This window comes from Schistocerca nitens, chromosome 1, assembly GCF_023898315.1.
Source record: "Schistocerca nitens isolate TAMUIC-IGC-003100 chromosome 1, iqSchNite1.1, whole genome shotgun sequence".
Taxonomy (NCBI): domain Eukaryota; kingdom Metazoa; phylum Arthropoda; class Insecta; order Orthoptera; family Acrididae; genus Schistocerca; species Schistocerca nitens.
The window spans coordinates 980,481,316-980,497,588 of record NC_064614.1 but is presented as its reverse complement, the minus strand read 5'-3'; the positions used below and the strand labels follow the sequence as shown (position 1 = coordinate 980,497,588).

Genomic DNA, 16,273 nt, shown 5'->3' with positions numbered 1-16,273 from the left:
CTGTAACTTTATACCTATAACAATCTCCAAATGGGGTTATAAAAGACAGACTGACAGTACTGACTGGATGGTTGGATTTACAAGACTAAACGGTGAAGTCATCAGTCTCTTGGTCAAAAGTTAGTGATGTAAGCCAGAAATTTGAGCCAATTATAAAATTATGTAGGAGTGGTAAAATCAGGGCTTAAAAAACAACATTAAAGCCAGACAAATATTTTAAATTAAAATTACCTCAAATAATTTAAGGAGAAGTGAAACTATATGTGTTAGGCTGGCATGTAGGTCAAGCAGATGAGAAGTCTTCCAGGATTCATCCACGGGCTAGATAGACCTTACTTTCATTTGACCCCCGACGCCCGGCCCATATCCGCCAAACCAATTAACACTTTGGCAACCACACCCCACTATAGTTTGGACACAATACTGTGTTCAAAGGACTATGCCCATGTAGATCTCAGTCATGATTTCCACAATGCGCAAGCTACCTAAAGCTTGAAAATTGGACTAAATTTTATATGAGAATAATGTGTGTGGAGTGTATTACGAGGGGCAATAGTCCATCAGATGATGTTCCATGTTGCATCCTCAAATCCAAACCTGGGATCATCAAATCAAATATTGAGTGAATAAACTGGTATCACAGTATGAAAAGAGTAACATAAGCAAATAACCCACTGCTCACTGAGTCCCAATAAATTAAAAAGTGGTCAAGGTATGTCTATCTAATAAAACATAGGGCTATGTTAATGGACATCAGCTCCAGAAACACTACACACTGCTGATGACAAGTGGTGTTCCAGAATGCCAGGATGTGTAAAAGTGAGTAAAAATGTCTAGGGAGCCTCATAATCCCCAGTCACAGGGGCCAAGTAAAATGAGATGTTGCCTAGTGCTGTAGTATGCTTTATGTAGGTCAACCGAGGTGTTCGAGTTTAGAAAGCCTTTCAGATTGCTGTTTCCACCTGCCTTTGTGGCCGGTTGTATATCATCCCTCCCAGAAACCATAATGATAGAGGGATAAAGGGCCTCGTGATTTGATAACCCAGCATTATCAGACTACCATTCTTTTACAGTTTGCAGAGCATGTTGGTGAGGCTAACCTGTCAACAGGTTTTGATGGAAGTTAGGTTTTTGCCTGGTTTAAGGATTGGGACAGTGATACCATTTCACCATTTTGATGGAAAACAACACCCAGCTACATATGGTTGAAGAACTTGAACAGATAGAGCCCTTGAGTGAGATTCAGATGTCGGATCTGATTAGAAATTGAATCAGGGTCTGGGGCCCTATCACATAAGTCAAGAGTCTGAAGCTCTTCCCAGTCAGTTTAAGATTCATTATTTAATTTGGCATGACAACGGAGGCAGGAAACAGGCAGACGGAATAGGGAAATGTCTTACTTTTCTTTTACGCCTACAAAAGATAGGTGGGTAAGAAGAGGATGCTGATCCACTTGCAAGATGGGTCGTAATGTGTTTGGCAAGAACAAATGCATCGGTGGATATACCACAATGAAGGAGGAGAGTTGGAACAGTAGTTTATCTTTGGCAGCCCAGTAGACTACAGAGCTTGGCTCTTACCTGGGATGAAAAGGCATGTTTTTCCAATTCTATGAAGGTTGTGACCTGAGACGTTGCAGGATCCTTTGGCAATCCTGAATAGCTGTTTTAATGTCTTGGTATACCACAGTGCGACGAGCAGCGGATTGATCCCATAGATGGGAGCATCCCAGTTCCAGTGGTGATTGTACTTGCATCAAAGATGTCAACCTTATCCTTGACAATGCAGCCAGACTGGGGTCAAGATGATGGCAGATTGCCAGTTAGATATGAAGAGTCCATTGTGGTAAGTGGTCACTAATGAAGTGACAAAGTGACAGTATCACCAGAAAGGGGTCACTGTCATTAGAGCTTTGTGCTGTGATCATTGTAATGAAGTCATGGGACTGGGGGAAGGAATCTTACACAATCCATGGCCAAAAAGGAGCCACGGGCAGCGCTTAAGTGGGTAGGTGAACTGTCATTGAAGAGACTGACCAACATTAGAAAAAAGCTGTTTATCAGAAAGCGCCTACCAGAAGAATGGAACTTTCCCCAAAGGAGAAAGGGGGGGGGGGGGGGTGAGCATTTCGAAAAGGATTGGTCATATTTTGTGAAAATATGTTTTTGGTTGCATAAAGGATGATCTATGATCTCGGTCTGTGTAGAATATGTGTATCATATTCTGTAAAGTTGTTGCATGTCACATATTGGTCAGACTATCAAAACTATACAGCTGTGCAAATCTGCCATTAAAGAGCATTGTCTTGGCACTGATCATTGTATGGAATATAACAACACATAACAACACTTAGGTTCTGGCATGCAATTCCAGCTGTTGGGATAGTGTTATTTAGGAAGCAGTTGAAATTAAATTAGCAAGTAACCTTATAAATAGAGATGATTCTTTTGTTTGAATTATGCATGGACTATCTCCCTCGTCAAAAAACATCCACAGTTTCTCTGCAAAACCAAGGTTTTAAATTCCCTTGCACAGTTCTTGCTTGCTTGCTTCATTTTTGTCTTGAAAATGCCAGGGCATTCTCCTGTCAAAATATCAGCGATTGTCGATGCCACCCAGCTGTATTCCCAAAAATTGTTTGAACAAGATTCGGCGTTTCTGTAGCAACAAGATCTAAAATATTTCCACTGCGTGTGGGTTGTATAGTTGTTCATTACAGTTTTCAGAAAATGTGTTCAGAAGTACTTCACAAGAATATCTGCTTTTACCGCTTGCAATGAACCCATAGACATTCCAGTATTTACTCTGTAGGTTATAGTCACCAACTAATACTGCATGATCAGTGTTTCCAGTGATACTGACTGTGGACTTTCCTCAAATGGGTCTAAGAAGTCATAGCAGAATTAGGTGGCCAGTAAAAACATCCAACAATTAACTTGATTTAACTTAGACTTGTTAGACAACTTCACTTGCACACTCAATCATCAAAGAACCTCAAACTATTCCAGAGCCCAAAAAACCCCCATGTGCACTCCACAAGTACTCCATTACCAGCATAGTTGCTTCCTTTGTATAGTGTGCTCCTGATCTATCAACAGAAGTCCTACATCTATGCACCTTACAATGCAGGTCCAGAAATCTGTAGCCAATAGTCACAGAATTGACAGTCTCAGACCAAGGCCCGCCACTCGGCTTCAAACGAAAAGGACTCTGATCGACTCTGGGCATGATGCTGCAAATTGTGAACTCTGCTAGCACCCGGTGAGCGAGGCCTTCAGTCTTCACCACTACTGACAGCTGCCTGTAGAAACTGAGGCTGGCTTCCTCAGAACCCAAGCAACAGGCATCATTGGTGCCGACTTGGGCAACAGCTACTGCACCCTGCACCCTCAATAGCTGAAGGGAGGGCTTCCTCCACATCTCTATTGAGAATACCAATTAATATATTATTGAGAAATATAATGCTTAAAGTACACATTCATAGTGAGTAATGTATAGCTAATGTGTTGATGTCATACTTACTGATGCTAAAGATGATACAAAACGATGCTTATCATTTTCAGCAGTGAAAAAGTTCTTAATTGCATACTCCAGTGTGGCTACAAGGATTGCAGCTGATAATTCTCCTAATAATCTTGGAATTAGACCACTAAAGTAGCCACCAATACCATTCTCCCTATATATTTCGACAATTGAACTGAAGATGTTACTGAAACAAAGAAAATCATTTACTTTTTACAGAATCAACAACAAATTAAAACCCTCTCCTCTGCAGAAAACACATTAGGTGAAAACTGTCAGTACAGCCAAAAAGGTTTAAGCCTACATGAAATTTAGAGCTATGCCAGTATTAGCCTCACTTTTGGTTCAGCCCCACACACCAACTAAGGCACAGCAGATGGAGCCAGACAAAATATGTTCAGCAATAACGTGTCACTCACTGAATTACTTAAGGGTCAAGAGTTTTGCTCACAGTCCCTCCAAAAAATTTCTAGGTTACATTGACTGTAGGCTTTTGTCACATGGAGATGCCCTGACTGTGCCAACAGTCTTTCCATAAGGGGGCTGATGAGAGACTAGCCACCGCTGAATGTGGAAGAATCAGCAATAAACAATTTTCCTAAGTGCATAACAGCTTAAAATTTCTAGGTCTATCAAATGAAGAAACCACAATGCTTGTATTACTAATGAACTATTAATTACTGTGTATTAGTGTGTGACTGTTCAATCTTTAAGTGTGTCCTTATGCTGTGACAACCTTCAGCTTTCTCTAACAAATCAATGGCAGGGGGGCAAGCAGTTTGCCATAGATATATTATTGCACTCCGCTGGAAGGCAAATGCATCAGTAATCATGAAAATGACATGCAAGAATGTTTTGAGCAGTGTAAGGAAAGAATACGGGATTGTGCAGACTCCGTTGTTCCTACTTTGAAATCTAACACTACTAACTGAATATTACCTTGTACACATGACCAAACAGAACACGAGAATACTCCTGTAGAAAGCCACTAGTCTGGTGCCACTAAGATCATGAAGTACGAACAAACTTGTCACAGAATAAGGACATTGTTCAAGATCAAAAAACAGTTGTGCATTAATACATTGTGACAATTATTTCTTTAGAAATTCAAGCAGCCTTCTCACATTTCATATAATTTACATGACCATCATCCCACACTCACGAGCTCATATTTAATAATTCATTAGGAGATTGGAATAGAAGGGAGAACCGATAGAGGTACTCATAGTACCCTCCGCCACACACTGTCAGGTGGCTTGTGGAGTATGGATGCAGATGTAGATGTAGATGTAGATATATATATATTTAACAGCTGTTGTTGAACAGTGCCAAACTACATCTATGCTGGCCAAGAAAACCCACCTATATGTGATATACTAGGTGTACGGAAATTTCCATAACAAACTTCTAGGACTTTTCGAGAGGAATGAGTAGGTAATATTTTGAATAGAAACCTAAATATGGAAATGTACCGTTTCTGTGCTACAGCCAATTGAACACATGGCTGCTAAGTATAAAAAAAGGTTTCACGTACGCAAGCTGCCAGGGCTAGTGGCTGCTTCTTCCTGCAGAAGGGTTGAAGGGGAAGAAAGAGGGGTGAAAGAAAAGGACTAGAAAGTTTTAAGAAAAGGGATATAGTTTGGAAAAGTCAACCAGAACTGCAGGTCAGGGGAGACTTACAGTCCCTCCTCCACATCCAGCCTGATGAGCCTCCCATAACTACTCCTTTTCCCAAGCCTATCGAGTCTTTTTCCTTCGCCCCCCTTCCTTCTCCTTCAACCCTTCTGCCAGTAAAGGAGCCACTAGCTCTAAAAGCTTGCATACTTAAAACCTTTTTCTTATATGCGCACTCTCTTGATGCCCTGTGGTGAGTAGATTTTTATCTACACAGTTACATTATCTGTCAAAAATCAATTATTTTTGTTGTTATATTTGCTAGGTAGGCATGCAACAGGGTAGTCATTGCAGGGGCGGTTACATCAGATCAGCTAATGTCATTTGACATCTACTCTACCTCTCTGACCTGGTTTGAGCCTTATTCATGTGATTGGGAGTGTTGGAGCAATATGGTTGAGTCCACATTTGTAGAACACAATGACGTGATCCTTCTGAAAGGCGAAGCTCCCTATAATGGAAGAGCTGCTTGTTGCCTTTATGGAGATTTTTCACCACCACGTCTGACTTCCTCACATACCCTTTTTGCCACAATTACACAACTCTAAGAAATGATGCCTCCACTGTCAGCAGGCACGACAGTGGTGCTCTATGGAGACACTGCACACCCAAATTAGAACAGGCCCTACTGCATCACGTTTAAGAGGAATCCGTCAATGAGTACAAGAGCAATTTCTTCGACTGTTAATTAGTGTAACTGTAAAACAAATGACATACTGGGTCAATTACTTGTAAAAGTGGCCATGTTACCAACATGTTTTCAAATGGTTGTGGTGTGGAAATGGCATGGTTACAGATATTAGTTCTAATTCAAAATAGTATCTACTCACTCCCATCTAGAAGTCCTAGTAGTTTGTAATGGGAATTTCCAAGCACCTTGTACATAATCAAAATGGAGCTTCACTTCCATTTTTATGCAAAACAATCTACTTGCCAAGTAGCTGTAGAGAGAGAGAGAGAGAGAGAGAGAGAGAGAGAGAGAGAGAGAGAGAGAGAGAGACATGCACAGACATAGATATTCACAAAAACCATTAGGTTTCATGAACAAGAAACTCCATCTGTCTCTTCTTGGCCTGGGGTCTCAGTTGACATTCCTAATTAATTCCTAATTTATGCCTAGTCTTGTTTACTCCAGCTCTTTACTCTTTTGTTAGATCAAGAAAATTTAAGTCAAAAACCTAGCAATTTTGTTACTATCTTTGAGTGGCCTGTTTCTGTTGACACATAACTAGAAATTTTATTTGGTACATTTAGTTGAAATTACAATGTGAACATGTGAAAAAGGAGCAGACGTCAGTCACTGTTATACTGAGTAACTGAGAAGTGTAGGAAATAATACCATTTTTTTGAACTACTTTCATATTGATCCAACCAACTGTTTACTATATAAAAAATAAAAAAGTTAGAGTGTTATGTACCTAAGGGACATAATGCGAACAGGAACAAAAATTTCATAGAACCTTACACATGTTTCAGTGTAGAGTTACGTTTTATATGCTCTTTATTTCTATTTGGTTTACTCTCAATTAGTTTCACATCCTTTGTTGCAAAAGTTTGAGAGATTGCAACTTTATTTGGTTTCCTTTGTGCTGAATCCAAGTACTACAGTAAGTTAGCCTTCCAGAAACTAGGCCAATTACATAGAATGCTGTACATTGTCACTTTTAAGTAAACTAAAACCCTATTTAAGGAACTGAAAATTAACTGCTCCATAACCAACCACCATATAATTGTAAACTCTCTGCACAAGAAATTCTCTGCAGATAAATAAGACCAAGCTTTCTTTTTGGCAGTTCTAAATGAAATGTTCAATGTTTTGGCATCACAATGTGTGTTACCATCTGTAAAGTGGGTTTATTTTAAATCCTCAAAAACAAAATATAAATACCAAGGAGGAGGATTAGAACAACATCCTGACAAAAGTCCTATAGTTGCTGGCTTCAAAGTACCCACCAAAAGTATATCTGCCTTGGTTGATCAACACCTTCATCCCACAGTACAAAGATGTCCCTCCTATATTAAAAACACCAATTATTTCCTAAATCATCTGAAATCCATGCCTGTCACAATCCCACCACACATCTTGTTTGTCACCACTGATGCCACCTCCCTCTCTACCAACATCCCCCATGTACATGGTTTGTCTGGAACTGAATGTTTCCTCAGTCAGCAGCCACCTGATTCCAAAACTATGACATTCTTCCTGCTCACCTTAATCAATTTTGTACTTACAAACAACTACTTCACCTTTGAGGAGTAGATATACAAATCAGGGGCATGGCCATGGGAACTAGGATGGCTCCTTCCTTTGCCAACTTTTTCATGGATCACTAAGATGGGGCTTTTGGTATCCATAAGTCTTCAGCCCCTGGTATGGTTGAGGGACATTGATGACATCTTCACCATAGGGGCTCATTGGTGACGCTGATCTGTTAAAATTCCTGGAATATCTGAATACCTCCTCCCCACTAAATTTCACATGGTCCTATTCCAAATCCCATGCAACTTTCCTAGATGTTGATCTCATCCTCATCAAAAGCCAGCAACACACTTCTGTCCACATCAAACCTACTAACAAACAACAATATTTACATTTGGACACTGCCATCCTTTCCATGTCAAACATTTCCTCCCACACAGCCTTGGCATTTGAGGCAAACTTATTTGTTAGAGTGGAGACACTTTACAGCAATACACCCCCTTTCTCACCTCAGCCTTCACTGGAGGTAATTACCCCACCAGCCTAGTTCAAAAGCAGATATCCCAGGCCCCCACATTCAATCCTGGTACTGCTGATCCCACCAAAAAACAACTTCAGAGCATGCCACTTGTTGCTCAATATTATCCTCATCCGGAATGTGTTAATCAGCTACTTCAACAAGGTCAAGACTTCCTTAAATCATGACCTGAAATGTCCATTCTATCTGATTTTGCCCACCACACCTAGAATAGCTTCTCGTCACCCTTCCAATTGCTACAGTATCCTTGTCAGGCCTTATGCACCTTCTGCACCCATCTCCATACCGTATGGCTCCTACCCCTCTGACTGTCCCCAATGCAAGACTTGGCCTATGCATCCTTCTGCCATCACCTATACCCATCCTGTAACTGGCAAAACATATACTATCAAAGGGAGAACCACCTGTGAAATGACAGGTCATGTGAACGCTGTTCGGCCCTTTACATCGGCATGACTGCCTCCAAATTAAGTTTCGTGGTGGTGGTGGAGGAGGAGGAGGAGGAGGAGGAGGAGGAGGAGAATAATGATTTGGGGGAGGGGACCAAACAGTGAGGTCACTGGTCCCATCATATTACGGAAGGCTGGGGAAGGAAGTCTGTCGTGCCCTTTAAATAGGAACCATTCCGGCATTTGCCTGAAGTGATTTAAGGATATCACGGAAAACCTAAATCAGGATGGTTGGGCGCAGTTTGAACCACTGCCCTCCCGAATCCCAAGTCCAGTGTGGTAACCACTGCACCACCTCACTCATTTATCAGTTAGGATGAATAGCCATAGGCAGAGGGCGTGTACTGGCAACACAATATCTTGTTGCAGAGTGTGCTCTACAACATGACAATGGTGACCTCCGTGCCTGTTTCACCACAAGCACCATCTGGATTCCTTTCCCAGACATCAGTTTCTCATAACTCCGCAGGTGGGAACTAGCACAACAACATGCTCTTGGTTCTCGACACCCACTTGACTTTAATTTACGTTAATTTCTTCCGTCTCAGCATTTCTTCACTCTATTTTACTTTCCTACATCTTTCATTTTCTGACCTGTTTATTTTTCGCTGTCCCCCTCTCACCTCTGATACATACAATGCACTTAGCTTTTCACTCTTATTAACTTGTGTACAATGTTTTATCAGTAATCTCTGTCTTGCATATTACACTGTCTTCTATCTTTAAGCTCTCAGGTTTCGAAATTTTGTCCAGTGCAGTCCCCAACGATCAGTCTTTCCTTCTCATCCCGTCCGGTATGTCTCCCCTGACCTAAGATTCTGGGTGACTTTTCCGAAATCTACCTCTTTTCCTAAACCTAAACTTCTCCAGTCCTTTTCCTACACCCCTCTTCCTTCCCATTCAACCCTTCTGCCGGAAGAAGGCGCCACTGGATCCGAAAGCTTGCATAAGTATAACCTCCATTATGTGCATGTTCTGTCACCACTTGGAGAGTAGATTTTATAACTATCCAATTACATTATACTGACAAAAATTTATTATTTTTGTTGACAATGAAATGGTGATTAGAGAGAATTTAAGCTCAGGTGGGACAAGAATAGAGAAGGAAATAGGCCATGCCCTCTGAACATGAAATACCTTGACATTTGCTTTAAGCAATTAAGGTAACCATAGGAAATCCAAATCAGGATGACCAGACAAGGTTTTAAAGTACTCTTTTTCTAATGCATGTTCAGTGTTTAACAACAGCACTCTCTTTGATATACAAATGGGCACAGGTTTATTAACAGTTACTCCATTCAACACAGCCCGTAACATAAATACAAGAAACTGCACAATTATAACACAGGGTTATTAATATTTCTAACATCTGGGAACAACCACCTTCAACTTACTTACATTATGGAGCCTTTATTAACTACTGTATGATTCAGTCCACTGCAGCAAACCACTGAAACCAAAATAAAATGACCAAAGACTGGTACGGGGACAGACAAGATTTCCAAACTGACGTACGAATTTCCTGGATCTAGTTCTTTGTTCTTTAGTTTTGTCAGTAATCAATATGAGGAAAAGAGGAATTAACCACATCTTAGACATGGGCTATCATGCTGCTGCCAGTACAATGAATAAATAAGGCTGCCTGTGTCTGATGAGCGAAAAATCTAATAATACATGACCTGTTTTGGTTTATCTGTAAATTTATTACAACAGTTGCTGTCAGTTGAAGATGATGCTTTTGTTTTTGATAAAAATAGTACTACTCAAATTTTTATTTGTCCAGTTCCATGATAAGTCAAGTTAGTTGGTTTTGCTTCTGAATGCTTAAATATTTTAATAACAAAATCTGATGACTTATTTCTATCTTACCTATATTTGTCCTCACCACCAATAAATTGCGCCATCATCCGATATGTTATCACAGCCAGTGGCTGGCTTGCAATAATTCCAGCTGTGCGAGCTGTTATGTCAATAGTCAGTTTATTAACAAGTCGCGAAATCCTTAAAAAGAAACACATTAACCCCAACATTAATATGATAAATTTTTACTTTATTTATGCAATGAAACATTTACACTCTCAGGAAAAGTACAGTAAAGGACCCTTTGTATAAAGTGCCATGTCAATTAAGAAAAGAGAGGGAAACTCAAGGCATGAATTGGATACAAATCTTGTTTAATTTCCCTAAAACATATTTATAGATTAATTTATTATCATTCTTCACTATGTGTTTGTTTAGACAAACTATTTCTTTTTCCTTTACCAGTACATAAAATAAATTGTTTCCAATTGCATCAGCACAAGGACAATTTGAGTTCTTCAGTGTTCTGCCACGAGAAGTTGGCAGTTTTGCATTGTTTTTGGCAGTGAGACATCGTCAGTTGACTGATGATGAATGATGAGTTAGTTGTGCAGCATATCCTTTTATACAATTATTGGGACTCCTGTCCCCAGGTACAGACACCATTGTGCTCAGTACAGCCATACTTCAGTGACTTGCTAGCTGCTGCATCACCAAGGGTTTATATCTCGCTTCACATTGCACCCTCTGTGTGTCAATAGGGTCCCATATATTGCAAAGATAGAAACATTATCTATGTTCACTGCATGTCTGCCAAGCAAAATACCTACTGCTTCTTTAAGCACAGTTCCAGAAGAAACACAACCATCTGAGTACCTTCATTTTTAATAATTCACCTGAGTACTAGAGTCATGGACATGAATCAAAAACTGAACTCCCATTAGTTCATCAATTGGGCACTGCATATCAATTTTTTGAAACTGCCCATGGTTTATGGAGAAACAAAGGTGCTCAGACTACTTTTGCTTAAGACTAAGTATGTGAAGAAGCCATGCACATCTCTCCACAGAGTAATGAACAAAGATAGCAGATTCTATATTAGCAAAACATGGGATGCCTCATGTTGGAGTCTGAGGGCACATAGTGAAACAAGATGCATCCTCTCTCTGATGCCTGCCACCTGCAGCCAGGAGCACAGATAAAGAATGATGGAAGGAAGATTAGAGTTTGACATCCCATTGACAACAAGGTCATTACAGTGTGAAGGCTCAGAATATGGACAGAGGAAGGAAATCAGCCGTGAGCCTTGAAGGGAACAATATTGGTGTTTGCCTTAAGTGAGACAGGTAAATCACATGAACCCTAAATCTGGATGGCTGATCAGGGATCTGAACTATTATTCTCCCAAATTCGAATCCAGTGTGCTAATTACTGTGCCACCTCACCCAGTGATTACAGCCAAGTGCATAAAGGGCACCCTCAATATCTCACTGATCATCAGTTACTTCATGGAGGCAACATAGATTATTACTTACCATGAAGATTTGTTCCGACAAAGGCTGTGGCCAAATGCTTATGTATAAGTGTCTTACTTGTGTGTGTCTGTGTCTTAACATGTGATCTTCACAGTAATTACCAAATTATCTTTTCCTACATTATTGATATTCCAACATAGAGTTTCCATTGTTTAAATTACAATTTTGCAGACAAAATATCAGACAGTATGGGAAACATTTTTTTAAATGGCATTGCAAATTGGCCTCTCATTTGACACCCAAATAACATGTTTTGTATGTACTATTGCCTTATTAAAGCATTAAGTCTGCCCATTTGATTGAAAATGAACATCAGTCATAAGAAGATAAATTACATTACTGAAAGGATTTCCACGCCCCACTATTACAGAAAGACAAGGTGTGAAGTTTTCAGCTCAGAACAGAGAAGGATGAGATAAGTGAAACTTTGATTTAACATATGGTACATGTTATGGAAAAAATATAAATCAGAGTCAATTCTACATGTGAAAATGTTTTAAGCAAAAGTACACATATGAACAGCAAAAAGCATAAAATCGCATCTGCACTGAGTTTAATGATTATTGAGAGCAGTTTCGAAGACTGAGGGAGGTGGTGAGGGGGTAGCGGAGGGCATACGAGGCAAGGAGGGAGTAGGAGGATAGTGTGAGATAGGTCTTTCAACAGATGACTCAGTGGCTGCACAAGGGTGCAGACGATATAGTAAATAAAAAGAGGAGAAGGGAGCACAGAGGAAGGTGGGAGGGGCAAGGGTGGAGGTGGGAGGGGCAAGGGTGGAGGTGGGAGGGGCAAGGGTGGAGGCGGGAGGGGCAAGGGTGGAGGCGGGAGGGGCAAGGGTGGAGGCGGGAGGGGCAAGGGTGGAGGCGGGAGGGGAAGGGTGGAGGCGGGAGGGGCAAGGGTGGAGGTGGAGGCATGAAGAAAAGTGTATGCAGATAAACAGTCATCTTCCCGCACTTCAAACACACTCAAACCAGGAAGGAACTAACATTTTGTACAGCACTAATTACCCTCTGGCAGACACTTCCTGTATTGCTGAGTATGTACATGAATTATGGAAGGAAAGGAGCCAAATACTAGGAAAGTTGTTTCCCATCACTAAAGTCTTTCATTTCACCCAACAGATTTCATCGTACCCGCTTTATATAGCTAACTTTGAAGATTTCAAAAAATCATGATGATGCCATGCCTGCATTGCTGCAAGACTATGAATTTAAGTATGGATTTGACCTTTTTGTCAAAACATCCCTCCACAGGCTATAAGTCCTTCTTAACAGCTACTTAAACCTGTTTGTTGTTGTGGTCTTCAGTCCTGAGACTGGTTTGATGCAGCTCTCCATGATACTCTATCCTGTGCAAGCTTCTTCATCTCCCAGTACTTACTGCAACCTACATCCTTCTGAATCTGCAAGCGTATTCATCTCTTGGTCTCCCTCTATGATTTTTACCCTCCACGCTGCCCTCCAATGCTAAATTTGTGATTCCTTGATGCCTCAAAACATGTCCTACCAACCGATCCCTTCTTCTAGTCAAGTTGTGCCACACACTTCTCTTCTCCCCAATCCTATTCAATACCTCCTCATTAACCTAAATACTTATATTTTCAACTTTTCTTCTGTTCTTTAACTGGCAATACAATGTCTCAAACAGATATCTGGCACTTAAAGACTCTCATCATACAGTTATTACCATATTTTTGCAATAATTATCATGACACTGCAATGTTCAGGAAGTGTGTTTTCCAGATTGTAATAAGCTCCTTCTCCCTTATTTTCAGTATGATTCAAAGTTCCTTACAGCAACAAGAGCTGCTTTTTGTTAGCTTCCTGGCTAATATTTACTAATGTGAGTTATGAATTGTTCATCTCACTGCAGTAGCACATTAAATAACCAGGTCACCCACAAGATGGTCAACTGTCTTGGGTCCTCCAAATTGTTCTCACTATGAAACAGCATCAAACAAACCATTTGTAAAAATTAAGATGCTTCTACACACAAATCAAAGCACAAAGATTTAAAATACATGTAGCTGAATAGAACTTTCATTGACTATTTTGAAACTGAGGTGCAGCAGGCTGTTGGTTCGGCAATTTCACACGGCACTCTGACTTGTTTTGAGAAATTCAATGTTTTTATGCTGGAGATGCAGATTACTTGCTTTTAGATAATGTCATTGACTGACTGGAGAGTGCTTAAATAGTCACAGACTTGCCTTCAGATTCGTTCTATGGAAAATATGAAGCAAACTTAACGAAGTCATACCAGTGGCAGTATCTGCGAGTGACAATGAACATGGCACCAGGCAGTAGCTTATCTGAATAAAAATCTTCTTCATACCTCTCCTACTCTGATGTTTTTCCCTATGATCCATCATCACTCTACTCTTCCCACATAGTCCTCAAAATATTTTGCTCACTCAACAAAACTGATATTTGTTAAATGTATTAACTCTCTGGTTGCTACAGACATGCCTTGCAATGCAGAGTTGAGTGTTGCAACATAATTGTTTATTGTACCTACTCATGATAAGTAGCCTCCGTTTGGGCTTCCTCCTGGGACAGGGATATCCAGCCTGCCTTGCTCTGTGCTGAATATTTCTGGGGTGCTTTTTGTGATGGCTTCTTCAGTTGTGCTAAGCTTTGTCACCACCATGACATTACTGTAGATGTGAAAATTAGTTTCCGACTTGTCTGCAAATTTACAGTTGTTACATAGCTCCAGCATTGTAAAGGTGCCTTTTTTCCTCCATTGTTTATAATCTGATTCTGGTAAACTATTTGGAAAGTTACTATCACTTTCAGAGTCTTTAGATTTGGATGAACTATCAATTACATCTCTCACTGAAATGTAAAAGATCTGGCAACTCGAGATCAACATATAAATCTTACTTGTAAATCACATTGTTATAATTTCATAGGATCACTGAGTGATAATTAGCTGCACTGCTGCACAACACAGTGTCGTGAACTAGAGTTAGGTGTGATCCTACAAAAGTGCTCAAAATATGATCAAGATGGTGATATTCAATACCATATTGTACAGTTTCTTATCTGTGGTTGAATTCTTTGACACCCTTCACCTAAATCTCTAAAAAGAAAACATACAACCAGATTTGAATTCAGTTTTACATTTCTTAATTGGTGAAAAATATAAAAGATTCCTCATAAAGCTTCAAAACCTTTGGATCAGTTTCTAGTGATAATAAATAATAATTTAGATTTCTATGATGTATTGATATTACTGTTAATCCATTTAAACAAAGAACAGACAACATGTCATCTTTAAAAAGCCATATAAACAAAACTATTATTAATATTGAGTTGATAATTTATTGTTTAACATGTATGAACACAACAGAACAAAATTATTATTATCAATGTCATATCTGTGCTGGGGTGAGAACTTTTCACCTTACCCATGTAAAGTTTGATTCTAGTTTGAGATGCTATGGTGGACTAGGGAGTAGTAGGCTTTAACCACAGTGGACATGTACTGGACATTATCGGCACTGGCTAGAGGAAGGAGGAGGTCAACAACAGTCATGGAGAAAAGAACCAGCGGAGATGACCACGAATTTAATAGTGACTGTCACACCCACGTTAAAAGTGAAACTGTAGCAGTTTAGTAGCTTTTATTGCAGTGAAACTGAAATTAATTATGAGGATAAAATCATGGAGTTGGAAAATTCCACATTTACTGAAACTTTTAAAAAATGAGTTAGGATGGCAAAGTCTGACTGACAATTTTATGGCACACAGTGAACATCTAGTAGAGTATTTTTTTAAATTACTTTTGCAGCACTGTTAAAAATTCCATCAATATTTCTCTACAGTTACACCATTTACTCAGTATGGGTCTTGGGTTGGCTACAATTGTAATTTCAAAAAAGTTCAGGCTGTTCAGCACTGTAGCGGAAACTATGACTTCTTTTTAATTTAATTTCCAGTACAGCAGTGAGTGGACATATTCATCCTCACCCACAAATCCACATTACAGACTGTACATCAAATGATGGGGAACTGTTTATATGGTTCAGAAACACACACTATGAGCTCATCTTCTCAAATCTCTTCCTGGCTATAGGCCCAGCTTACTAACATGCTGATAGCTTTTCTCCAAACAACTGATTATCAATCTTTGTAGTTTTGTGTGTCTGTTCCTCAATGAATATCTTCTATAATGACTAACAGATTTCAGTACGGATGCATTAGTGACTGAGCTGATCACCACAGGTCCCACCCGCTCTTTTATACTAGCGAAGTATGTATTCTATAGCTTGCAGTTGATTGTAAAGAGCCCAGTTAACCTTTCTGAACATCCAGTCATAGTACCTCCATTCAATACTCTTCTCTGTTAAACATATAATGTAGGTAGTTATTAACTGGTCTTCAACATTTTCCATAAAGTGTGTGAGTAAGGTTACAAGAGCATTCTGGGACACTAGTGGCAGACAAAGTCAAGACTGCAGAACTAAAATGTGTCATCATGAGGGTTCAAATGGCTCTGAGCACTATGGGACTAAACATCTGTGGTCATCAGTCCCCTAGAACTTAGAACT

At 39.8% G+C, this 16,273-nt stretch overlaps 1 protein-coding gene across 1 annotated transcript in view; it reads right to left on the bottom strand.

Moving 5' to 3' along the window:
- Positions 1-16,273, bottom strand: part of LOC126195140 (mitochondrial carrier homolog 2-like) — a 57,126-nt gene that overhangs the window by 25,924 nt on the left and 14,929 nt on the right. Inside the window, exons 4-5 of the mRNA XM_049933646.1 lie at positions 10,253-10,384; positions 3,523-3,709 (exon numbers count right to left, since the gene is read on the bottom strand). Coding sequence (XP_049789603.1) covers positions 3,523-3,709; positions 10,253-10,384 — 319 coding nt within the window. The remainder of the gene's footprint in view (positions 1-3,522; positions 3,710-10,252; positions 10,385-16,273) is intronic.